Source organism: Nelumbo nucifera, chromosome 2, assembly GCF_055504915.1.
Source record: "Nelumbo nucifera cultivar China Antique chromosome 2, China Antique-T2T, whole genome shotgun sequence".
NCBI lineage: Eukaryota > Viridiplantae > Streptophyta > Magnoliopsida > Proteales > Nelumbonaceae > Nelumbo > Nelumbo nucifera.
In genome coordinates, this window is record NC_142650.1 from 42005822 (window position 1) to 42032239 (window position 26418).

General features: G+C 38.3%; 3 protein-coding genes across 4 annotated transcripts; 2 read left to right on the plus strand and 1 right to left on the minus strand.

Annotated features, from left to right (window-relative positions):
• Positions 1-494: 494 nt before the first annotated feature.
• LOC104599280 (F-box protein At2g39490) lies at positions 495-2762 on the plus strand. 2 transcript variants are annotated; one of them, XM_010261754.3, is made up of 4 exons: positions 495-686; positions 778-1663; positions 1806-1964; positions 2078-2762. In XM_010261754.3, exons 2-4 carry the CDS (start codon positions 794-796, stop codon positions 2483-2485), a joined length of 1437 nt encoding a protein of 478 aa, XP_010260056.1. In that variant the 5' UTR covers positions 495-686; positions 778-793; the 3' UTR covers positions 2486-2762. The 2 variants fall into 2 exon arrangements, with proteins under 2 accessions (XP_010260056.1, XP_010260057.1); XM_010261755.3 differs by having other exon boundaries at positions 497-686; positions 784-1663.
• A 2076-nt stretch (positions 2763-4838) lies between these two features.
• Positions 4839-21698, plus strand: LOC104599281 (diaminopimelate epimerase family protein). The gene is made up of 9 exons (XM_010261756.3): positions 4839-5177; positions 5296-5463; positions 8969-9039; positions 15399-15456; positions 18163-18342; positions 19355-19439; positions 20473-20532; positions 21288-21361; positions 21462-21698. Exons 1-9 carry the CDS (start codon positions 4914-4916, stop codon positions 21576-21578), a joined length of 1077 nt encoding a protein of 358 aa, XP_010260058.1. The 5' UTR covers positions 4839-4913; the 3' UTR covers positions 21579-21698.
• A 3089-nt stretch (positions 21699-24787) lies between these two features.
• LOC104599282 (myb-related protein MYBAS2-like) lies at positions 24788-26061 on the minus strand. Its single transcript, XM_010261759.3, has 3 exons — positions 25765-26061; positions 25545-25674; positions 24788-25410 (listed from the first exon to the last, which is right to left on the minus strand). The coding sequence occupies exons 1-3, from the start codon at positions 25883-25885 to the stop codon at positions 24885-24887; spliced, it is 777 nt and encodes a 258-aa protein (XP_010260061.1). The 5' UTR covers positions 25886-26061; the 3' UTR covers positions 24788-24884.
• Positions 26062-26418: the final 357 nt, after the last annotated feature.

Genomic DNA, 26418 nt, shown 5'->3' on the forward strand with positions numbered 1-26418 from the left:
AACTGGATCAGGATTACCATCGAGGGATTTGTTTCTTCTTTTTATCATCATCAAGGAATATTCAAAGTACCTAGAATTTGCTTGTTTTGATTTGTAAAATCTCTTTTTTTTAAAAGCTTTAAATGCATAGTCCAGGTGTGTGCAGTGCACAGGATCTGTTTCTCATATCTTTCCATCATTTCGTCACAACTAGTAACTAATTAATATTAATAGAGATCTATCTCATCTCATAAAATATCTTTTTCTTTAATTCACCTTATAATATTCCATTTGGCACATTTTTTTTGACTTTTTGACCCCTTTAATATTCCATATAAAACATCCCCCCAGCCTGCATCAGCCAATCACCAAACTAACTACAGATACCCATGGTTTTACAATGGTTACCCCTAAAACAAGCTACGGTAACACATGGTTATTTTTATTGGTACACGGTAAGCTGCCGGGAATTGGCATGGGCGCTTATTATATATATATAGATATATCCGGTGGCTATTGGTGAAGTCATTTCTTGCGTTCCAAGTTGATATTACTCATCATTAACGAATTTTTATATTAGACTACTATATATATTCTTTAATTTGCTTCTTTTGCCATTTATTCGATCAACTTTCGAAGCTTTCATGTGCATCATACCAGCAACACAATCACGATTCCAGACTTTTACCTCTCTTCAAACGTCAAAGGTTTGTCTCTCTCTCTCTGTTCGATCCCATATTTTCTTTTCCGTTTCCTCATGCTGTACATGTTTGATGAGAAATCCTTCTGAATTTGAAGCTGCAGAGAAACAATCATGGAAGAGGAAAGACTAGATCTGATCACCAGTTTACCCGACGAGATCCTGCGTCGTATCATTTGCTTTCTCCCCTTGGAATTGGCAGTAAGAACCAGTAAACTTTCTACCGGATGGAGGAACCTTTGGCTGCCACCCCAACCTAATGATCTGGCTATGACTGGTAATAATATGTCTGAGGAACAGGTAGCCAGAATCGTCACTAATTTCTTGGCGTCCTGGAAAGAGCTCGAGTTCTGGATGCAAAGTTTCCGAATGCCCCCGACTGGAGGCAACCCGCCGTCGCCCAATATTAAGACAGAGGATAGGCTGATCCTCTCAGCCATTATGGGGCCAGAGAAGGAACTCCGCCTCGACTTCTCTAACGGAGAAGCACAACATTTGCCAGCTGATTTCAGCTTGAATTTGGAGCTCATCAACTGTCACGGTCCCAGCCCCCAACCTACAACCACCACTGCTAAGACCTTCTATTCTCTCAAGACTCTCCACCTCAGATCGGCCAGCCATCTCACCGGAAGGTTGCTTCCCGCCCTGTTTTCCAATTGTCAGCTTCTTGAAAGCTTAAAGCTTGTAAAATGCCATGGATTACAGAGTCTGGACATTAACGCCAACAACCGACTTAAGAACCTGATAGTTGTCAACTGCCCCAACATGGTTACTCTTACTCTAAGTACACCCAACCTCCAATCCTTAAGATATCGGGGAGCGCTTCCGCGGTTTCACCTGAAGAACGTTTCTCGCTTGGTGGACGTGATGTTTGATTTCAAAGATGGTCCAGCCTATTACGACTTCAATTGCCAGGAGCTGTTATCTCTTCTAACAAATATAGCAACCGTCCAGACTCTTACTCTGTGCGACTGGCTTCTCGAGGTACGCTTTCCGTCTACCAATCATCTCCAATTTGTGCATTAATTATTAACAATATTACGCATGAAATGAAACTACTGATCGATGCATGATCTATCCTTCTCACTGGGTGTCTTGATTTGTTATTTCCCATTAATTATATTAGTGGCTGTGCGTGGCGGGAGTGGTTTTTCGATATCTAGACTTGCGATTCAACAATTTAAAGGAGTTATGGTGGATTGGCTCCTTGATTGACGGCCCCAAGCGGGATTCATTGGTTTGCTTCCTGGCTATCTGTCCTTCTCTCGAGAGGATATTTATAGATGTAAGCCTCTTAACTAAAACATGGATGCAAATTAATTAAGATTGATGGATCAGTACTAATATGTATATATACCTGTTTCGACAGTAATATGTTTCTGTTAACTAACTTTACAGGTTGATCAAAGGCGTGGATATATACCAACTCCCTTATTTTACCAATGGTGGCACGAACCCCACTTATGGATGGATTATGCATCTGTAAAGGCTGGCGCTTCGCCATTGGATCGTCTCAAAACAGTGAAGATGAGGGGCATTACAGACCAAGAGGATGAATTGCTGTTGGTGGATCTTTTACTTAAACAGGCAGCTTCCCTACAGTCGATGACTGTTACATCGCCTGAGAATGAGAATCAATCGTGGAGGGTGGTAAAGGTTCCGTGGAAGGGACAGTACTCAGAGGAACATCGTCATCGGAAACGGATAGCGATTCCATCTGCACAAGAGGAATATTATTTTGAATACATAGAAGAAGAAGAAGAAAGTAGCGATTCATGTCCACTACATAGCAAATTATATCTCTAGCTAGCTCCACCCTGGTCGGTCGACCTTTGCCACGTCTGATATGATGCATGTGTGTGGACAAGATATAATTGGGTAGTCACTTTTCAGACCGATTAAACTTTAGTTTTAACTCCAGTCCATTGGAACGTTGCAGAATAAAAAGACCTCCCAAAAGTGTTGTAAGTTTTTTGATCAATCAATCTATCGTTGATTGGATCATAAACTACATTAATTGTACAATTCCCTGTAATTAAATATCTTGTATATATCAAATTAATGTTAAAACCTTTTAAGAGTATCGGCTGTTTAATTTTCGATATGAAATAAGAGTATCACTTACTCGGCTAATTGATACCCATCTCCTCTTTCCTAGTGGCTAATGACTTTTTCACGTAAGGCTCAGTTTGAAAAGTGTTCAAATACAAATATATGTACCGTGCAAATACATACAAAATAATGCAAAATCTACAGATTTGCACTCTACATATTTGTATTTGTACTCTTTCCAAACTTAGCCTAAGGAAAGGTGCCCTTGAACCAAACCCGAGTTGGCCGGTTTTTCTTTACTACCGGTCGGTTTCGGGTTGCAAAGATAAACAAACCGATAATTTGGTTCGGTTTTAGTCCAAAACTGAACTAAACCGAACCAAACCGAGTTATGTAAAAAATATATATTCTGAAAAAATATCTATTCAATATAGTTATTTTAGTTTTAAATAATAAATATATATTCTGAAATATATCAGATATATATTTCCAGAAATTAAAATATATATATTTTGATATATTTGTATATATGTTTTGGTTTTAAATATATATTTCCAGAAAATATATTTTGAAATATTATATATAATATTAGCCCTTTGACTTCATGTGCATTGTGCAAGCTTGGAGTTGGTTGAAACCCGAACCAACCCAAACCGACTTAAACCAACCAGGTCGGTTTTACTTAATAGAGAGTCGGTTTCGGTTTGATCTATAGGTAACCCGACCAGGTCGGATAGGTTGAAAAAACACTAGTAAACCGACCCAACCTGACCCATAAACAGTCCTAATGGTCTGTTCATTTGCTATCTAAAGGTATAATAATTACATTAAGAGGTATATTGGTATTGGTAAATTTTTCTTTCCTCTGAACTCTGAATGTTGTTCTGATTTCTGAATTCTACGAATTATCAAATATCCATTTTTACCCCATATATAAGAGTTTTTGTTTGTCTTTTTGAGAGTATTATTAGAAAACAAAAAGTTGTATGATTGTGTTTTAAGAACTAAGAGATAAGATGAAACAAACAACCAATTTTCTCTTAAAATCAAAATATTCCTCTTAAAAGGTAAGAGTTAAGAGGAAACATGCATGCCCTTAGTGAAATATAAAGATATCTATTAGGAATACACCATCCAACATGTATAGCATTTGAAGTGTAACAAAGAATTTAGGTTTCAGGGTTTAAATATAAAAATCAAGGGATGATGGGATGTATATCCTCAAATATTGGGGAAAGAGGCAAGCATTGCTTAAGTTGAATGAAAGGAGTTTGTTTATAAGAAAAGAGAGATAGAGAAGTTAGACTTACAGGCTTTTGTAATACCAAAGATAAAAGGTAAATTAAAGACTGCCACCCTAAACTTAGGGGCTGCTGACAGTTAAGCCCTTTGGATTGGATTACTTATCTAACAAACTCTCTAAAATGAACTATGTTTCTTCTTTGGCAAGTGGCAAGGGTTTATTTGGAAACACAATGACATATTTCATCATTTTATGGCTTTTTTCTCCATGTCCATCGAATCTCATATGGGGAACTTCGTAATTTCACATTCACCGCTGAACCCATTATTTATTAAGCAGCTGTTTGGCATTGTTGCTGTTTCCTGGAGCAATGGTGCCACATCAGTGCCACAAGAAAAAACGGTGCCTCAGGAAATGGGCATTTGGTTGGAACTGTTTTTTCATAAAAACCGTGCTCCAAGCAATGCCTCGGAAATTGGGAAGCTATGGCTTGGAGCAATACTAAATTAGGCGTTTTCTAGAATTGCAGCTCATTGCTGTCAACATGGCAGTGATATGGCACTGGATAATGGGTACCGGTGTTGAAAACGTTTCCTGGAACATTGATACCAAACAGAAAAAGTTGTTGTTGCTCCAATAAAGGTCCTACCTAGCAGCAACGATTTCAAACAAAAATAGAGGCAAACGGTGCTTCCAACCGCACATCAGCAGCATCTACAGTATCGATGCCAGACATATACTAACAGAATAAGGGGCAAAGTGCTGAAATCCAGAAATTCAGGGGGTTTTTTGTCGCAAAACAAAGTTCGAGGGATTAAGTATCACAACGTCTTTTAAGTACAGGGTGATAATCTATAGGAAATTTCTAATTTTCTCCTCAGGCAATAACCAAACAACTCGAACAGTCGGACTTTGTAGTAAGAGTGCGGCGGCGAAGACATGGCCTTGGCGGCTTCCATTTCCTTATCTGTCTCCTCGCACTCTCGCCGTTCTCTTGTATCTGTTAAACCATTTCGATCTTCTATCCAACCTACGATCTTTAAATCAGGCGGCACTCTTCGGAACCCTACATTTCGCATTTCGGCCTCTTCGATGAGCATCGAAACTCCCGAGAAGATCTCTCAAAATTCTTTCTTTGATCGAAAAGAGAGCGGATTTCTCCATTTCGTCAAGTACCATGGCCTTGGAAACGATTTTATCATGGTTTGTATCCCAGTTTCTTCTACTTCTTTATGATTGTTATCTATTTGTTCATCCTTTTCTTTTCTTTCCTTTTTCCCTTGTAATATTAAGTTTTTCTTGTGAACACGAGGTTGAATAGGTTGACAACCGAGATTCTTTGGAGCCTAGAGTTACTCCTGATAAAGCGGTGAAGCTCTGCGATCGAAATTTTGGTATTGGTGCCGACGGAGTAATATTTGCAATGCCTGGAATTAACGGAACTGATTATTCCATGAGGATTTTCAATTCCGATGGTAGTGAACCCGAGGTATCTAAATTATATAAAATGCATGATTATTTTTATTCTAGTATTACTGAATTTTCTCCAATTGAATCACTCTAAGGTTGAACCAGTGGTCGACTGTTTGACACTAGTCAAGACACTAGTAAATATAATATTAACTCAAACTACTAATAAGTTGAGTACATAGTTACTTAAAAACTCAGTTGCTTCCGGATGTGTTTTTTTTTTCGTCATCCAGATAAAAGAGAATGCGTTTATGAATAGGGAATCTAAAGTATCAACTTACCACCTCACAAAGTGAGAAGGAGAGATATAATATAACCCCAATGCTGAGGCAATATGAAAACATAAACTGATCAGATCCTGATCTTGATTGCCAATGAGAGCATGGAGAACTTAAGGAAGAGTAGGAAGAAGGGAATGGTTTGTAAGCTGGATTTGGAAAAGGCTTATGACTTGGTGGAGTGGTCATTCTTAATGAAAGCTATGTCCAATTTCGGGTTTGGGACTATATGGTGTAAATGGATCTTGGGGTGTGTTTGGAACGTTAATTATTCTATGCTAGTGAATGGGACAGTGGTGGGTTTTTTTCCAGTTGTTAGGAGAATAAGACAGGGTGACCCCCTTTCTCCTTTCCTGTTCACTATGGTTGCTGATGTTCTGGGGAGGTTGATTCACAGAGCAGATTCTAGGGGACTTGTTAGAGGTTGGAGAATAGGGAGGGAGGATATTCCCCTTACCCACTTACAGTTTGCAGATGATACCATCCTGTTTTGTGAAGGTGGGAACCTGAGTAATATCAAGAATTTGAAGTTGGCAATACAACTATTTGAACAAATGTCCAACTTAAAGGTGAATTTTGAACAAAACCGTGTTGTGGGTGTGAACTTGGAGGAGGGTGAGATTAGGGAAAGTGTAGAAATTCTGGGTTGTGAAGTCTCAAGTTGGCTATTGAATTATCTAGGGATGCCTTTGGGTGATAACCCAAAGAAGGAGAGTTTTTGGAATCCGGTGGTGGAAAGATTCGAAAAGAGACTTGCCTCTTGGAAGAAGAATTATCTCTCCCTTGGCGGGAGGATTACACTGATTAAGGCTACTCTAGCTAATTTGCCCATTTACTTCCTCTCAGTGTTCAAAATTCCTACAAGGGTATCTAATAGGTTGGAGAAGATGATGAGAGATTTCCTTTGGGAGCCGGGAGAAGATAAAAGGGACCATAGGGTGAGTTGGGAGGTAGTGACCAGAAGTAAAAACCTTGATGGCTTGGGGATTGGGAACATTAGGAAAAGGAATATGGCTCTTTTGGGGAAATGGTTATGGAGGCCCCCAATAGAAAATGAGAGACTATGGGCTAGAATAGTGGTGAGCATACATGGGATGAAGCAAAATGGATGCAGGGATCCGAGCAAGGACCACAAGTATGCCACCGTGGAAAGCCATTCACGATTTGCTTCCTTCTATCACCCCTCTCATCAGGTATGATCTGAACTCAGGTACTTCCATAAAATTCTGGGAACAAACTTGGGTGGGGAATGCCCCTTTTAAGGATTTGTTTCCTTCTGTGTACGCCCTCTCTGATTTAAAAAATGAGCCAGTGTCTTCCTTTATTACCCCTTTGCCTTCCTCTTCTAGGTTTGGTTGGAATTTGGGTTTGAGAAGAGCTGTGAGAGATACCGACTTGGGCTGTATCTCGAGCCTCCTAGGCATCCTTGATAATGTTTTCTTGGACCCTACTAAGTTGGATTCTATAATTTGGACCCCCACTCCCACTGGCTCATTTTCTTGTGCCTCTTTTTTCAAAGTCTTAAGTCAGCCCCTAGTCCTGTTGGCCCTCCCTTCCCGGTTAAGGAGGTTTGGTGCAGACCTATTCCCCCTAGAGTTGGCAGTTTTTGTTGGGAAGCCTATCTGGAAAGAATCAACACTGGTGATCTGCTCCAAAAGAAAAGACCCAAGACTTGTTTATCCCCTTACTGGTGTGTTCTTTGTAAAGCGGAGGGGGAGATTGGTTTTCACCTATTGGTGATTTGCTAGTTTGCTAAGTCCGTTTGGGGGTGGGCTCTTTCCCTTTTTGGGTGTAGTTGGAATCCTCTTTCAAATTTGCAAAGCTTCTTTTCCCCTTCTTTCTTTAGGTGCTGAAGGAAAAGGGGAAGGACCATGTGGAGATGTTTGAGGGCTGCTGTTTGTTGGGCCCTATGGGAGGAAAGGAATTCCAGAATCTTTTCTGACGTAGGAAAAAGTAATGAAGAATTGAGAGATTTGATTCACATAAGGGTTGTTCAGTGGCTAAATTCGTCCGAGCTGTTTACAGATTTCACAGTGGTTGATTTGTTGAGGAAGTGGGGTGAGATTGCTAACTGCACCCAGACCAAAGCAATCTTGTGTGTGTCTTGGACTCCCCCACTGGCTGGCTTCTTAAAACTGAACTTTGATGGTAGTAGTCGGGGGAATCTTGGAGCGGGGATTGGAGGTGTGTTTAGGGATGAGAATGGGCTTGTCTCAGCCATGTTCTTTGGCCCAATTGGAGTGGGTGACTCTCTCAGAGCTGAATTTTTTGTAGTTTTGGAAGGAGTTCAAAGAGCCAAGGAAATGAATATAAGAAAACTCATCATTGAAGGGGATTCAGAGGTGGTGGTAGGGTGGCTGAATAAAGAAAACAACAATTTATGGATGTACAGTAATGAGAGGAAGTTTAGGTGGCTGGTTCAAGAGATGGAAGTTAAGGTCAGCTGGGTGAATAGGTCAGCTAACTCCTTTGCAGATGGGTTAGCTAAGCATGGAGTCGAGAGGGAGTCAATGTTTTGGGCACAAGTGTAATTTTTTCCTTTTTGTTCCAGGAGTGTTTAGCTCCTTTTGGAAGATAAGAAAGTTTATCTTCCTCTCTGTATTTCTTTTGTGATTAAGTAATGAAATGTTATTATTGATCAAAAAAAAAAATCTGAAAACATAAACTACATTACCAAAAAAAATATAAATCAATACAATCCGGGGATGCATACAATTATTTCCATTGTGGAGCTTGAAACACTGCCATTTCTTTTCTACTAACTTTCTAAGGCCAGCAGTGTAGAGAAAATAACATCTATTTGATTCACTACTACCAACAATCTTATCCTGTTGAAAAAACCTTTTTTTTTTTTTTTTTTTAACTTAGATAAGCTTGATTGAAATTACCTTTCTGCTTGCTGCTTCCATGGTTACCTACTGGTAGAAAATGTCGAGAAAGAACAATAACAACAATAACCTTCCCTGTTGATAAGACGTGTGGTAATCGAGTGCGACTTTAGGATCTTCCATTTGCTTCTTCTTTGGTTACCTACTGGTGGTAAATGATCAGAAAAAACAATAACAATAATAACCTTCCATGTTGGTAAGATGTGTGGTAATTGAGTATGATGGATCTTACAATCACAATAATGTGCTGTCTGTATTAAAATAACTTTTTATACATATTTATTTAATCTAATTTATAATTGCGTGCCTGATTGATTCTTCATACATTTTCTTCCATTAAATTTCTCAACTGACTCAGATGTGTGGCAATGGAGTGCGATGTTTTGCCCGGTTCATTGCTGAGCTTGATAATTTGCAAGGAAGGCGAAGGTATTGTTACTATTCTTTTTCAAGTCCCTCTATCTCTTTTGTTAGATCTGGTAACTAATGTAGTCTTTATTCTTTACTAGACGTTTGTGTACAAAGCCATTGTTTAAGTTGTTCCACTTGCTGCTCCCATGGTTAGCTACTGGTAGTAAATGATGAGAAGAAACAATAACAATTTCCCTGTTGATAAGATAGCTTATCTCCTTTCTTTTCCCCACAACCAACAACATTTATGTTAATCTGAATTCTGAATATGCAATGGTTTACTAGACTTAGGAGCATATAGATTGGAATTTCGCTAGAATTTTGAAAATTTAAACTTTTTATACTTTAAGCTTCCAATTTCATTCTTGCAATGTTCTACCAGAAAAAAAATCTTGCAATAGCAACATACATGCATTCATTTTCTTCTTCTGTAAGGGCTACTTATTGCAAAAAAGGAACATGAAATGTTGGACTATTCATATTGATTAGTGTTAGCCACAGAACCAATTAATGTGAGTAAACCTTTTATTTAGCTACAAGAATAGTGTGGCTATCTGAAAAATGGAAGTTGAACCATGCATAGGATGGAATATTTTCTATAAAAGGGAAGATTAGTCAAGGTGAGCTTTGAAATAGTTGCATTTTGCATGATTGCATCATATGGAAGACACATCTATTCTATTGGTTACAAGACTGGTAGCAATACTTTGACATGTTTTGTTCCTGTATAGAAAAGTAAAATATTCATAACTATAATGCATAGATACTCCTTGGTCTTTTATTCATTTTCATCTTCTCACCAAGATTTGAAATTTTGTATAGAAATTTCAATACTTCAAACATGGGAAACTTAATGGACATTTTCTAAGTGGTGCATAATTTATAGTTTAGGGGGTGAACCAGATGATGGAGGAATTTATGCTTTGATGGAACTACAGGAAATGTTGGCATAGACATAGATATAATTGATACTTAGAAAGCGAAATGTTATAAAAATATCATATATAATAAGTAACAAATATGACAAGTTTAATGAGCAAATGTACTGATCATGTAGGACTCATTGACATCCATAACAAGAGTTTTGGCTACAGTTGAAATATGTCTTACTATAGTCGAAAAAGGTAGTCGTAATGTTAGTTTCAACAATTTGTCTCAAAATTTAGATAAATCAAAGTTAAAATATATTGCCAGAGATTTGTTTTAATTATGCCTCTTTTCCTTCCTTCCTGCTTGCATAGTAGATTAGGCTGTCTTTGGTTCATTAGAGAATAAATGTGAAAGGGAAAGTTGTAAGAAATTTCATGAAATTCCTCAAATACTTCCCTACAATTTTTCCTTTCATACTAATTTTTAAGAAACCAACCAAACATGGTCTTATGAAGTGTTTTTTTTTTCACTCATATTCACATTTAATGAACTCATTTGATTTTGTTGTTGATAATTTGTAATATATATCATTGAAATTAAAAGGGAACTTTCACATATCAGCAAATATGGAGAAAATTGCAAATCATGTTCTCTACTGTATGCTTCCATGGTTTGCATCTCTATCTATAAGTTAATTAGATTCTCTACAAATCTCCTGGTACACTCAGAACTCAAAACCCATGAACAATGGTTTATATATATTGAACTGGTACAATATTGTATTGTATTATAACATCCTGATAAGGAACACAACTCTTCTAGGTAAGTGGCTTTGGAGGTTTCCCTTTGAGAGTGATAGACTATGGCAAAAAGTGATTGAGAGCATTCATGGGGTGGATGGAAATGGCTGGGATGCAAAAATTTCCCTCCACAGTTCTTTGGCTTCTCCTTGGAAAGCAATTCATGAAATCTACCCTACTTTCCTCAATTCCATCTGGTTTGATGTGGGACAAGGTAGCAAACCCCACTTAAAGACCAATTTCCTGATCTCTTTGCGCTAACAAACCTCAAGGGGGAAGCTTGGGAACACCATGTCCAAATAGTGTCAATTGGAACTTGGGCTTCAGAAGGGGACTAAGGGAAAATGAGTGTGAGTCTTTAATCCTATTGCTGGACCTTCTAGGGCAAATCCACTTGGACCCTTCGTTGGAAGATTCTAGAATCTGGGTAGGCTCTCTAGATGGTCTCTTTTCTTACTCTTCTTTCTCCAGAGTACTTGCTTCCCCTAACCCCTAGATGGGGATTTCCTTGTGAAAGAAATTTGGTGCAAGCCTATTCCCTCGAAGATTTAAGCCTTCTGCTGGGAAATATTCCTTGGTAAGGTAAACACTTGTGATATGCTGCAGAGAAGAAGGCCATACATTTGCCTTTCTCCTCGTGTGTTCTTTGTGTAAGGAAAGTTGTGAGACCCTATCTCATTTAATGATATCCTGTTCTTTTGTGCATTTGGGAATTCTTTTGTACTCTCTTTGGCTGCAGGTATGCTCCCCCTCAAGATGTGGCAGGACTTTTCAATTGTGACTTCTTGAGACAATGAAAGAAGAGAGGGATGGTAATGTGGAAAGCAACAAAGGCAGCAATTTGTTGGGTGGTATGGGAAGAGAGGAATAACATGTTTTTCTTGGAAAGAAAGCAGAACAGTAGAGGAAGTGATTGATAGCATCAAGGTGAAGTAGCTCATTGGGTAAAATCCTTGGATAACTTTCAAGTCTTCTCAGTCACAGGCATTCTAAGAACCTAGTCCAAAGTAGCACAATCATCGAGAGTAAGAGATAAAGTAAGGCTGGAGTGGAAACCACCAAAAGGCAATAAAGTTAAATTGAATTTTGATGGGATCTCCTTTGGAAATTCGGGCCTTTCAGGAGGAGTATTTAGAAATTCTGAAAGAAGGATATTGGGTATGTTCTGAGGACCGATTGGCACTGGAAATTCACTGAAGGCTGAACTTTTGGCATTACTACAAGGTTTAAAGCTAGCCAAATAGTTAGGATACAGACCTGTTGAGGTGGAAGGGGACTCAATAGTATTTTCCTGGGCAGCAAACAACAGCCATACCCCGTGGACGTTTAAACATGCAATTAGGTTAGTGGAGAAGATCGCTAAGGAGGTTGAGGCTGAATTTAAATGGGTCCAAAGGAGTGCAAATGGGCTAGCTGATTGTTTAGCAAAACAAGGGGCATTGAGACAGCAATTATTTTGGGCTACACTGTAATGAGGGTTAGAATAGAGTGATTAAAGGGATCAATAGTCCCATCACCAAGTTGTATAAACTGTTTACAATCTGAAATTTAAATAAAATATATCTTTACTGATCAAAAAACATATTGTATTGTATTATATTATCCAAAGATGTTTTCTAATGTAGGCATGCAAGCAAGGGAAGAATCTATGAGAAAGGAAATAAGTTTCCTCCCAATTCTCCATTCAATGGCGATTTCATAACTTTTGGATCATTTGTATTTTGGTTTTCTTTTACTTTTTATATTTATTTTCTAGTTTGTTTATTGCAGTAGGTGACAAAATGAGAGAAAATAGACTAAGATGGTTTAGTCACATGCATAGAAGACCATCAACAGCACCCATAAGAAGTGATCAATTGCAAGTTGAAGGGGCTAGAAGAGCTAGGGGTAGACCAAAAAGGACTTGGGTCAAACTGTCAAAGTAGTAAGAAATGACTTAAGTTCCCATAATTTAACAATGGATATGGCATTAAATAAAACGGAATGGCGAAACAGGATTCATAAAGCCAACCCCATATAGTTGGGATAAGGCTTGGGTGATGATGATGATGATTTTCTAGTTTCTTTGTGTCTTAGGAATACAGTTAGTCATGTTAAAGGGTCAATTTAGTTTATAGTCTTATTAGATAGTTTTTGAAAAGTTTGAGAACTTGAAGATACAATCATGTCATTTTTCTTTTGTCCTGTTTTTCAGGGACTAAACTTGTCAGTTGCATGATTTTGGTGCCATCAGATAGGTAATTGAGTTATCTATCCAATGAGACCAAGATTTTGTAAATTGGGTATGATCTGAATGAGTCATGGGATGTCAGTCATTGGCGGGATTTGGGTATTTCTATTTCTTTGGGTCACCATTGGAATGATTTTGGGTTTGTTTAGTTGTAGTAGGATGAGGAAAATGATATTAAAGTTATTCCAAGAGTTGGAGTCTTTATTTGATCCCTATTTCTTACTTATTGGGTCACCTTAGTTTTAAAGTAGTTAGAATCTATGCTACCAGCTACCTAGATACCTGTGCATGTTTGGTGTACTGGTATCATGCTTGATACTTCATATATAGATGTACACTATGGCATTGACACTTTTAAAATCTGTGAAGTGGTATGTTTTACTACAAAAAATATATGCACATATTAGAAATTTAATTAAAATTGGCAAGACATAAGTCTTGAGAAATGTCATTTAGCTTAAAACAATGTTTTAAAAGGCGTGGGAGGCATAGAGGCACTCCCAAAATGCCTTGAGGCGTATGCTAGAGGCGCTGAACCTCTTAGAAGTACACCTCAGGTGCAAGAGGCATATGCCTCATGCGCTTTTTTCATGAGGCGTACGCCTCATGCACATCTTATATAAAAAGATAGAAAAAAAAAGAAAAAAGAAAAAAAGGAAAGGAAAGGAAAAGAAAGGGAAGGGAAAGGAAAAGAAAGAGAAGAAAAAAAAAAGAAAAGGAAAGAAAAGAAAAGGGAAGGGAAGGGAAGAAAAGATAAGGGGAAAGAAAGTGGTTTGCCCCCTACCCCTCCGCTTCGACAAGACCCCCTCTTTCAACCAATGTTATGCATCTTTATCCTTCTTAATATAAAAGATTTTTGTTAAAAATAAAGAAAAAATGAGATCCCCCCTTCCTCTTCATCCTCCTCCTAACCCCCTCCTCTTAAGGAGGCTTACGCCTCCTTGTGTTCGGGAGGCTTACGCCTCTTGTGTTCTGAACTACGCCTCACACCTCTAGGTAGTGGAACGCCTTGCGTCACGCCTCCGCATTTTAAAGCATTGGTTAAAAAACTAGATATAAACACATGATGTAAGCATATTACATGAGACTCCCATATCTGTATCCATGTCCATGCTTATATCTGTATTTGAGCATCATAGCAATGCTTTAAAAACTGACCCGAAAGCTGATAAGCTATACAACCATATCTAACTCTAGAACTTAATGAACTTTGATGAGGGTTGATTTGGCCTGACCTACTAAACAGTGGACACATGAATGCGACCTGTTGACTAGACTATGACTCAGCATTTCTTGCCCCTTCAATGGGCTAGGTTACCTCGGGTGTCTCGGGCATCTCGACAAAGACTGAGGTCCGAGTAGCTCGGGATGGCCCAACCTACCGAGGTGACATCTAGTGGACTCTAGAAGCAAGCCAGCTGTCTCTGAGCCCTTCGGGATCACGTTGCACGAATGTAGGTCTTATCCTCATCCCGCCCGGACCGGGCGGACTCGGTAAGCCTTATCGGCTGGCACGAAGTCCTCTTCCTGGTGTGGAACGAACTCCTAACAGTGTGGGCCGAGGATCTTGGAGGTGTTTCGTGAGACCCACGACAACTCAACTATATAAGGGCACCTACCCTCATAGCACAAGGTACGCACGATTCATTGCATTCTAGCTCTCTTACTCTCAGATCTTCAGCTCGCACCAAGAGATCTCTGATATTCTCTTCCTTGCAGTTTGACCGGCTAGCTAAGCAACCGAAGTCCGAGCTGCCATCCAGCTAGGAGCAACCAGATCGCGCACCATCAGACTTCAGTTAATTAAGGATGGTTAAATATTAAGTCTACAAAGGCTGAATTTGAACCTTGCTTCTATGTCGCAGTTAAGTTTGTGATCAATATGGAGTCAATATGTTTATCACCCTTTTCCACATGGCAAGTTCTGGGCCTCTTTTGCATTTCACAAAAGGAGTCACCTCTCACCCATTTTACTTAAAAAATCAAAGAAAAGAAAAGTATATGATTCTTAAGGAGAAGGACCAGAATGTGTAACAGATAGTTCCTGGATTACCTTTCTGTGTGGCAGAAATTCATTGTTACTGCATGGTTAAAAGTTTGCATGACATAATAGAATACCTCTTGACCTCAAGGTTCACATGATTCTGCAGGCATTCTTTTGTTTCAAATTGATATTATTGTGCATATTAGGTGTTTATAAGAAGGATTACAGATGTTTTACTTTAATTTCTCTATATCATGGTTCATATTGCTTAAAACATGTATATTGGCTAATCTATGATAGTAGATAAAATATTATAATCAATGGCTGAAAGTATGAAGAATAGTTATTTCATTGTTTTGAGGGTGGGCCTTGGTGCAACTGTTGGGTTGCTCCATTGCAACCTGGGTTGCCAGGGTTCAAATCTTGGAAACAACCTCTCTGTATATGCACTGGCTTTGATGTTTTCCACTTATCATTTGTCTGTCCTTTGCAGTTTTACTGTCCACACTGGTGCTGGCCTGATTGTTCCTGAAATCCAAGATAATGGGAAGGTACACATATATTTTTTAAGTGTGAAGTATGATGTAATATATTAATGATCTGAGACTATACATTTTTTTTTTCAGTTGGGTAGGCATATATTTTTGACAGGGATGCAAGTCAAGGCAGGTTGGCCAGGTTTAAGGTCAACCCAGGCCCAGCACTGAAATTTTACATATTTGGGTTAGGCTCAAGCCAGGTCTGGGCTCAGGTTGATCAATCAGCCCGTATTGAAATTTGACATACATGCATGTGTATATGCACGTATATATGCATAAATAAATAAATTATGTCCTGCCCGAAAAATAAGAAAGCACAAAGTTTTGGGCCCAGGCCCAGCGTGATGACCAAAAATCCAAGCCCAGCCCATGTAGAATTGCAGGTTGGTTCATTCTAGGCTTGGGTTGGCCCACTCAAGTTGCATCCTTAATTTTTGTTTTTTTTTTCTTTTTTTACGTTATAGGTTTTATTTATCTTATTCAAGTGCTTCTGGAAACCTTTCCTTGTAGTTAACTGTGGTTCTGGTACATGAATATGGTGGAGCTAATGGGGATTTTTTGGAAGATTAACTGTCATAACAAAAGTGACAATTAGGATAATTATCAAAAGAAGTGACAATTAGGATCAACAACTTCAACACAATGTTATAAAAGTGTTGGCTAGTTGTCCAACTAATTAGTTAAGGGCCATACTGACTGCATCACTAACTAGTCAATCGATACCTCTTATGTGGTCATCTTGGATGATGAAGCATTGTCTTGGTCAACTAATGACTAGTTGACCTTTTAAAGATTTATTTAGAATACCATCGTATATGCTTATATTTTGTTATATGCATGCCTAGTTGCCTCTAAACATTTATGACTGCAAAGGGTTGCGTGACGGTATGTTTAATAGAAATAGAGCATAACATAAAAGAAAAATAGTGGAGGATGGGTTTTTTCAGATCTTCCAATTAGCAGTATGTTGATATGGATTTGCAACAGACAAGGGGGCAGACAGCAGTTGAAATAGTCAAAAGGTGCACTCTTTCTTTGAAAAATAAAGCCCATAACTCCTTATCTCAATGTATACAGTCTTATATATGAGATTGCATTAATATCTTTAGAATATATCTTTCTTTTGCTTTAACTAGTCAATGCCTAAATGCCATCAAGTTATTGCATCTACCAGGGAGGCCAAAAAAATCTAGTCATCACTTCACTGCATTGACCTCACTGCTTCAACCATACTTGCAAAAATTCTAGAAGAAAAGACTAAATTCTAATTGTTTTCCCAATATACACACATGGAGTGGAAGAATTCCAAACTCCCATTGCAAAAAGAAGGAAAGGGTCATAACTGGGGGCAGATCAAGTGCTGTTTAAGTTAATGCTAATCCCTTGAGTTCAGATGAATGGTATGTGTTGTGCAGGGTAGCATTTTGGAATGAGTTTTTAGGTAATTTGGGTGTTTGAGTGGCATTGTAGGTCAGTAGGTGTTTGGGGACTATCTCCATGGGGATTTTCTGCTAGTAGGCATCCTTTTTTTCAGGACTTTTGGGTATAATTATCTGGGTTCTCTTTGTAGTTGGATATCTGAGTTGAGCAGACTTTTTATGGGGGTTGGGCATGGGGAGGTTTTTAGTTTTTTCTCCTGATTTTTAATATATATATATATATATGTATGTATAGTTCCTGTTGCCAATTCTATGAATTTTTAAACAAATGTCCTAATTATTAACTGATTTGACTTGAAAATTGCCTATCTATTCTTCCAACAAAGAACATTGAGGGTGACTCGAAGCTTGTAGTTTAGTGGCTCCAAGGAGAAGAGGAGGAGGGATGGTGGTCCTATTATCTTTGAAAAAAAGAAAAGTATTGAGACTGCTTCAGGGGATGGAGGTGAACTTCAAACGGGTGAGAAGGGATGCCAATGTACTTGCTGACACTCTTGCTAAACAAGGGGTGGGAAATGATAGTTTGTTGTGGGCTGTTTTGTAAAAGCTTCTTTCTTTTGGGTGGGCTAAGAGAGTTAATTTCTCCCTTGTTGTTCTTGTACCCATCCCCTTCTTGATTAATGAAATTGGTTGTGTTATTGATAAAAAAAATCTATTCTTCCAACAAATGCCAAGTAAATTTCTATTTTACTTTGACATGGCAAAATGCCAACTAAACCCCATGTGTATCAAGTAAAATGCCTTCATTTTGCCAATGACGTCAGATTACTCTGTCAACATGCACAAATGTACCATTTATTGCTTGTTAAGGGTCAAAGTGATTAAGTCGCCATTAATTTTCTTGGCAAAGTAAACTGAAAGAAATTGGCTGTTGGGTTGATTCTTCTGTAGCATTTTATAGCTAAATAAAAAATGATACTAGCCATCTTCCATAATGAGGAGTTATTTATCTGTTTGTTTTTCTGTGGAATTGGTTGGGTTAATTCAAGCCATTGTAGAATTGTGTCTATGTTCTTATCAGCCATTTTTTTTTCTTATCAGCAAATGTTGTTGTAATTGGTGATGCTTTTGGCATTTTGGTTCTTTGATCTTCTGAAATTGATGTGATGCCTTTGAATTTTCTGTTATTGATCCCCCAAAAAAAAATGATGTGATGCCTTGGAGAATATGCTACCTTTTCTTTATGAAAATTCCTTCATAGTCCCAAGAAGAAGTTGATATTATCACATTAGCTAGTGGCGTTATGTACTTACAGTAAATTCATTAACTGCATTTTCAGGTGAGAGTTGATATGGGTCAACCCATACTCACGGCATCAGATATTCCAACCAATTTACCAGCAAATAAGGATCAAGCTGTTGTGAGATCAGAACTGGAGGTTGATGGTGTAACCTGGAATGTGACATGTGTTAGCATGGGAAATCCTCATTGTGTAACTTTTGGTACAAAGCAAAACAAAGTATGTTTATTTTTTATTTTTTGAAAAGACTAGGATTAGTTAGTATTTATTGTTCTTATTCACAATAGGCTTCTTTTTTTCCATGTTGTGTTCACTTTCATGTTAGGCAATCATTTCTATGTTCTACTTTTCTTTTGCTCTATCAAAAACAACAGTCTTATTTGCATGTGTTGGTATGGGAAACCCTCATTGTGTGTACAAAGCAAAATAAGCCCCTTCGTATGTTAGTATTTTTGTTCGCATTCCCAATAAGTCCCTTTACCCCAAATTGTTTTCATTTCATGTTAAGCAGTCATTTCCGTATTGTTCTTCTTTTGCTCTACAAAAAACAACAGTCTTATTTGCCTGTTTTAGCAGGTGAAATCCTCATTGTTTAATTTTTGGTACAAAGCAAAACAAAGTTTTTTTTTTTGAATCAGACTAGGATTACTTGGCATTTATCGTTCGCATGCAAAGCTTCTTTTTTCCCCATATTGTGTTTAGTTCATGTTAGGCAGTCATTTCCATATTCTTCTCCTTTTCTTTTGCTCTATCAAAAACAACAATCTTATTCAAAGTGAAAGATGCGCAAGAAGAAAATTCATGGACTTTTTTGTAGGTTTCCTAATTTTGTGGTACTTTTTTTTTTTATCAGCAACCACAAAGAATAGATTTATTAAATTAAAGGAAGAAGATACAACAAGGAGGTGTGAAGAATAAGCATGCCCAATACTAGGCAAACCCCCCAACCTATATTACAACTGAGCCCAATACATTAACTGTCTTTGAATCCCTTGCTTGGCTAAGTTGTCTGCCTAGCTGTTTGCAGACGTTGCTTGGCAAAGGAAGCTTTTAGGGAGGTGGAAGAAGATCTTTGTTTATTTGTGTTCACATTTATTTATTTTACTTGTTTTATTTGTGTTCTATTTTTTTTCCTTGTTTTATTAGGTTGCTTGGATAGCAAAAAAGTTCATTGTTTTACAATTGTTGAGGTATTAATTTTTCCATATGTTTTACCTTGTATTGTTAACAGACTTTACAGGTTGATGACTTAAATTTGGCAGAGCTAGGCCCAAAATTTGAGCATCACATAATGTTCCCTGCCCGAACTAACACAGGTTAGTTAGTATCTTTCTTGGAGCATTTGCAGTTATGCTGATGTTTGTTTAATAAACTAAATAATATTTCTAGTCGCCAAATTTTAGAGAGAATTTTGAAGATAACTTGGATTCTTAAATATTTTTTATTTGCCACTAGCCCTTCTAGGGTATGTGCTGGTGTAAATGTATATTATATATACATATGTACATGACATAAATAAACAAATGTATATAGGGGTAAACATTATAAAAGGTCAGGTGAGCTCGGTCTGGGCTTAAAGCTACCTGAGGCCTCAACCCAAGCCCAATCTGTGTTTAGGTCAGGTCAGAGTTTTCAGACCTAGGCCCAGCTTGGAGCCTGAAAGTCCAAGCCGAACCTGTGCTAAAGTTCAGGTTGGGCAGCCAAGTTGTAGTCCTACTTAAATGTCAGGACTAGCTCTAAAATAGATGGTAGAGCCTGTAAAAAAATATCTAAATCTATCAAACAATAGAAAAATGACTTTACATTAACTTTCAGAATCTTCACAAACCAAGAACAAAATAATTAGACTTTCAAACTACAGACATCAGTACAATAGTGACACACTACAAATAAATATTATATACAGATAAAGAAATCAAATTCTAAAGTCTAAACTAAGATGTCGGGATTCATGCCTTCATGGACATTTTAATTCTAAAGTTTAAAGAAATTTTAAAAACATTGGGCTTAGGAGTATGGTTTGGGACTACATAGACTAACTTTGAAGATGAGCTACGAAGGAGAACTTACAATCTTGCATGATGGTCCTATTGTTCTTTCATTGGATCACTACTGTTTAAGAATTGTCTGGTAATTGACATATTGTTAGTTGTAGCACTGACTGTAGCATTCTTGTAATACTTGTTGAAGTTATAGGTTAAACTCATTGCTTGTCACTGCCATTCACTCTTGATTTCTGACGTTATGCAGATGTCTGGATCCTAAGCTGCTCTATTTTCTGTTATTGAGTGGTGTTTGATTTCATATGGACTTAGCTGGTCATAACCCTCCTCTGTGATGTTTTTGCAGAATTTGTGCAAGTCCTCTCTCACTCTCACCTGAAAATGCGTGTATGGGAGCGTGGTGCTGGTTAGTTTCTCTATCACTTACAAACTGTTCTTTGCCAGGAGATTTTCATATATTGGATAGTCCCTTCTTATGTTCAGTAGATAGAATGGGAGTTCTGTTCGTCTTTCTATTTCTGGTGAAAAATATCAAATACTTGAGAGCCGGATTTTTGTATTTGGATTGTGGGTGCATTCTTTAACAAAGGGTGATTGAACTGCATTCATGTTGACAAAGAAAAGAATCGGTTGGTTGTATGGGATGTGAGATCCATGATACCCGAATCCTTTAAATTAACTAGCATGGTTCTCTGCACCTTCATTACTTCGTTCAGATTTCACCAACATTTTGGTTTTCATTATGTGTGATTGAACTTGAAATGTTGTTATTTCATCCTTGAATTTTAAGACAGTTTTGAATTTTTGGCTAAAATTTTTATGTAACAGAAGCTAAAACCGCAACTAAATAAGAAATGCAATATATAAATATTCTTGTATTACACATCTTCTGAGGGACTCAAAAGATGAAGGTATTTGAGTTATCATAGGATGTATCATGTAATAAAATAGAAATATATTGTATATAAAACTTTAAAATGTTATACCTCTAGTTTGATTGAAATGCCATAGCTTTTTTATTAATCATTTTATCCAAAGAACCTGCAAAGCCAAAAGTTTGCATGATTTTTTCTTACGAAAAGCTTGCTTTGGGCGACCACAGTTGGGCTTTTTTAATTGGTAACTTAGGCTGCTCAACTAAAACTGGTGTACAATTTACAGGAGCAACACTGGCGTGTGGAACTGGAGCTTGTGCAGTGGTGGTAGCAGCTGTTCTCGAGGGTCGGTCTGAGAGGGTAAGTAGTATATGGTATGATTTCAGGTGACTCTAGGAGATGCTTTTAACACCCAATCTCCACAGTTTTCCTCATACTTAAAACCTTTTTGCTGTTATAGAGTTGCAGTGTCGATCTTCCCGGGGGGCCATTGGAGATCGAATGGAATGAGAAAGACAATCATGTTTACATGACTGGACCTGCTGAGGTGGTCTTTTATGGATCTGTACGCATTTGATTTCCACCTTTTTGTTTATTAGTAAATTATCCGCTTTAATCGGGATGTTCATAGATTATGCGTCTGATGTAGAGTATGACATGTCATGACAACTTTTTAAACTGTGCTGTATTTTTATCCCATGATAGTGCACTGCAGAATGAACAGGGCTTCTTCTAGGGTAGGGAATAGGGACCCCACTTAGGTAAGCAGAAGAAGACACTTGCCAGAGGCACAGAGTTTCTAACAACGGATTAGGACCACAGATAATTACTATTAAATATTTAAACAGAAAGTTGTTTAAGTGTTATCCTTGTCACAATCGAATACAATAATAAAATGAATATTGGCAATTGGCTAGCGCCAAAGCCATGGTGACATGGTTATTTACCTCCAATCACCCCCTATATTAGCAGTGACTTTGCTTTGTAATTTGCACCGTTAGTTTTTGTTCTACTTCTACCCATATGAAATCTATCTGTTGAGAGTTCATATCATCCTTCACCCACGTGTTATTGTCATTTCTGCTGAGTGCTGGAATGGTGGATTGGTGGGAGTCGTGGGACCTCTTAATAACACTTGGCACTTGGGGTGGGCCGTGGGGGGCAATTCCTTGCCTCAAGAGCGCGAAGACTGCGAGGGTTGCCTGCCGGCCCTACCCATCCACATCTCCTGGTGTGGCTTTCCAAGCTCTAATAATGACATCGACTAGTCTACTCTCTGCTCTCTGGATTGGTAAGCATGTCCATCCTGTAGGGCATCTAGAGGACATACAAGGGGTGTTTTGGCAGCAGGAACTCGTCGAAAGATGATCGTAGAAGTGGTTTTTGTCTGTCTTTTGTAACTTTGTTTGTATAGGTGCGGATTGTGCAATCTGAAAGTGGATCCAAGGGAAAAGGAAAAAGAAAGGTTGCAACTTGCAACTTCAACAGTTCTTGGAATGCCTCCTGAATATGTATCTACAGTCTGAAGTCTAAGTGGCGGTGCAAACAAGCTCTTCTTTTAGCAATTATTTGAATAATGAGGACTGACGGATTGGGGATGGCTTTAGTTAAAACGTAAAAGTTAGTTTATACTCTTTTATTTTATAGAGCACAAGTAGCTATAGGATATATATTAAATTTCTTTAACGGTTTGGTCCGTTTGGCGATCAAATAAAAGGACGCTCTTTTATATAAATTGAAAGTTTGAAAACCTTAAATGGCATCTCCCTGGAGAAGATAACGCTAGAAGTAAGAATTAGTAGACAATTTCATTTATGAATTATGATTAATTAAACTAAGAGATTAAAAAAAAACAGTTAATGATGTGCAAGCCAATTGGACAAAGGACGAGTGCCCATGATCAAAGTTCATTACTTGATAGTTACCTAATTGGTAGTGTAAAATTCTAATAAAAAGATCAATGGGTACCCGCAGTTGTGGTGGATTCTGCGGGCCACCAAATCTCCGAAATTGACTCCCCATCCTGTCTGTGAACCCCAACCCGAGTCCCTATCCTTCGGCGGATTGCACTCTTCTGATCATAATAAAATTCATTTAACCTTTTGAGGTGGTGGTAACGCTCTCTTCTGCAGTGCAATTCCCAGTGTTTATTTTGGATTTGGAGTTTGAGAGCGCACCGTCGTCAGCTTCACCTTTGAGCTTGTACTAGTATGTTATTTTTCTTGGGTGCAATTACATAAAATAATAAATCATAAAAGATTATGGTGCGTAATTTATTAATTGTTGGACGCCATAACTTGGGCATTGCCTCTATCATGTTAAGTCTTGTCGTCCACTATGTAGGCCCTGTGAAATATGTACAGACGTTTACAATAATTTAAGTAATCCACGGGAAACCTACGTGAGCAATTCATAGGAGCGCCAGGTGTATACTAATTACTATGCAACTTTTTTATTTTCCTTTAGTTTTTAAAATATTGAAGTTGGGTCATGGGTGATGGTGCTCAACTCAATTTCCATTCCGACACCAATCAACCCCTTGATAATATATAGTGCATAAGTTGCTATCAATACAATGACATAGGCACAGAGAGCCAAGCCGTTTGGTATAGAAACATCCTCTGATAGTCTGATGGGGGTCCTACGGAAGCAATTAGATTGGACAAGCGTGACCATTAATTGAAATAGACTTCCTTAGTTGACTGAAAGAGCTAGATGGAAAAGTAAGCAGCATCGATCAGTTCGATGAATTTGGGCGGTTAAAGCCACTAATCAAGCCTCTCCTGCCTGATACAGGAGGACAATGCCAATCCCACAACCACCATTCTGTCAACTCAACTTTTTGGTTATGAATAAGTTAAAGAACATTAGATTTAATTGCCCGCACCTTCACCTTGTCCTCATCCAAAAGGCATTCATTCTTTCGAACAAAAACAGAAAAAAAAAAACATGTTAAAATATTACATTAATAATAATAACAACGAAATAACTAAACCAAAGCGGTCCACCCATCTCCTTTCCAAGGTTACTTAGACTACAAGGTAGTGAGTTTATAGTCCTTCCTAGTTCTATCTTCTATCACATACAAGCTAGTATATAAGCCTTTTAGTTTCTTAGATCGATTCTAACTTTTGGTGATTACCAGCAAACAACAAAATTCTAAGTTTTGGAGTTTAGACCCGCTATGGTAATTGGAACTGATTGGATGTTAGAAGTTCCTCAGGGATATTTGAGTGTAATTACAGCTTAATATAATTATTTACAGTGACAATTATAAAGGTGATCAGTATAATTATTATTATTCAAGTAATGGAGTCAAATCAAGTATGCTGGATTGGGTTTTCCAGCTTAATATAATTATTAGAGAGTGCCGGTGGTATTCTTCCATTTTTTTTTTTTTAGATTTTTTCTTAGAAGGGTCTACGGTTGGGTTACAGGTTGCTACTATATATAGAGTAATTAAACGCTGAAGTGGGTTAATTAGTAGTTAATATATTGAACATCAATCATTATAAAGTTGAAGGATGTCGATGATATATATAGATACCACAACATTATGTTTCAATTCAATCAATGTTACAAACGAAACCACAGATCTGATCCAGGACTCCCTCTACTATGGAAGGGTTTCCCTTGTCTTACATGCACAATCATGTCAACATTTTAGTGAGGTTGTCTACTTGCAAAGAGGGCACACACACAGACAAACTATGGTTTATGGTTTATGCATGGACAATTGGACATCACATGCCGAGAAAAGCCTCATGCTATATATATAACCTAGAGTGAGAGAGTTTAATTTATAGAGTCTAGTTAAGAATTTCAGAGTCACAGATACATATGGACAAAGATGGTCGTCGAAGCAAGCTTTTGGTTCTAAGTATCACTCTCTGGTGTCATGTCCATAGGTGGAAACAAAATGGTCGGCCATGGGAAGTATCATCTTGATCTCTTCTTCGTCCATCCTCCACAGTGTGTCGGAACAACAGTAGTCCCATAAAGGAGAAGCCATGGGAGGATAGGAACTGCACCCTTCGTCCTTGCGTCCCTCATAAACTGGCCCACTAATCGCCTCTTCTACTGAAGGGAACTCCTTCCATATTTGATCATCCATGGGGTACCATATCGCATCGGCTTCCTCGCTCACCTCTCCTCTCACGGCAGAAAGATCAGTAGAGCTACCACAATTGTGCAAGCTGCTTATTCCTTCTCCGTTATGGGTTTCGGGCAATGAAATTGATGAAGCCGCTGGAGGATTATTTGTGGAAGGAGAAGAACACTGAGAAGACGATGATGAAGGTGATATAGACCGCTTTCGCTCTTGTGCCTTCTTCCTCATATGCGTCCTCCAATAATTCTTTATCTCATTGTCAGTTCGGCCTGGTAATTTCCGAGCAATTCTGGACCATCTGTGAGTGACTTGGGTTAATTAAAATTTTTAAGTGGAGACAGCAAACAGGAACAGATTACAGATATGATATGTGTTATATATAAAGATTAATTGAAAGAAAAAAGACCGATTTATCGATCATGATGATCAAACCTATTGCCCCAACGAGAGTGGAGTTCGAGCACGAGCTGCTCCTCTTGAGGCGTCATCCGTCCTCGCTTGAGACCGGGATGCAGGTAATTAACCCATCGTAACCTGCAACTCTTTCCTGTTCTGTTCAAACCTACAACAAAATCAGGTGGTTAAAGGTAGCTTCCCCCACCCCCCTCCAAATAAGCCTACCTAGCAGTAGTGTCCCCCGCCACCTTCGAACCTGAAACTTTGGCTATGAAATCCCATCGCCGTTCTCCGAATAAGCCAACGAAGCACACCAGTTGGAGGTCCTCCTGCTCAGTCCACGGACCCTTACGTATTTCTTCTTGCACCATCTTCATTGCCTCCTGTCCCTCCCTGTCTTTTCCTTCTCCGATTGCCGATCGATCGGTGAACGGTGATCTAGCTAGCTCCGCTCTCCCTCCCTGTCTTACCAGGCTACCAGCTACTCTCTCTCTCTCTCCACGTATGTACCTACTAATTATAACTAGCTTGTAGTACTTGTGACCTTCTTTCAACCTCTGTTACTCATATTTATACACACACCCCTATGGTTGGGACTTGGGATTTGGGAAGCTTTCTAAAATATTCTACTACAGTACGTCTTAGCTAGGCCTTTGTTTATTGGTTACTCTTATTTTATTATTTTATGGTTCAAGTCTTCGCCCTACACGTGGCGATAATTGATACATGCTTTCGATTGGGACCATCCTTTGACGGCCACCTCCTTGTCTAAATTTCATGAACAAAATGGTTCCTTTCTATACAATACTGCAATTACTCTGTAACTGTTCCTCCTGTCCGAATACAATTAATTATTTGTTTTAATCGGCCGGCCGGCCGTCCTGTAACCGATCGAGATTCTGAATCCAGA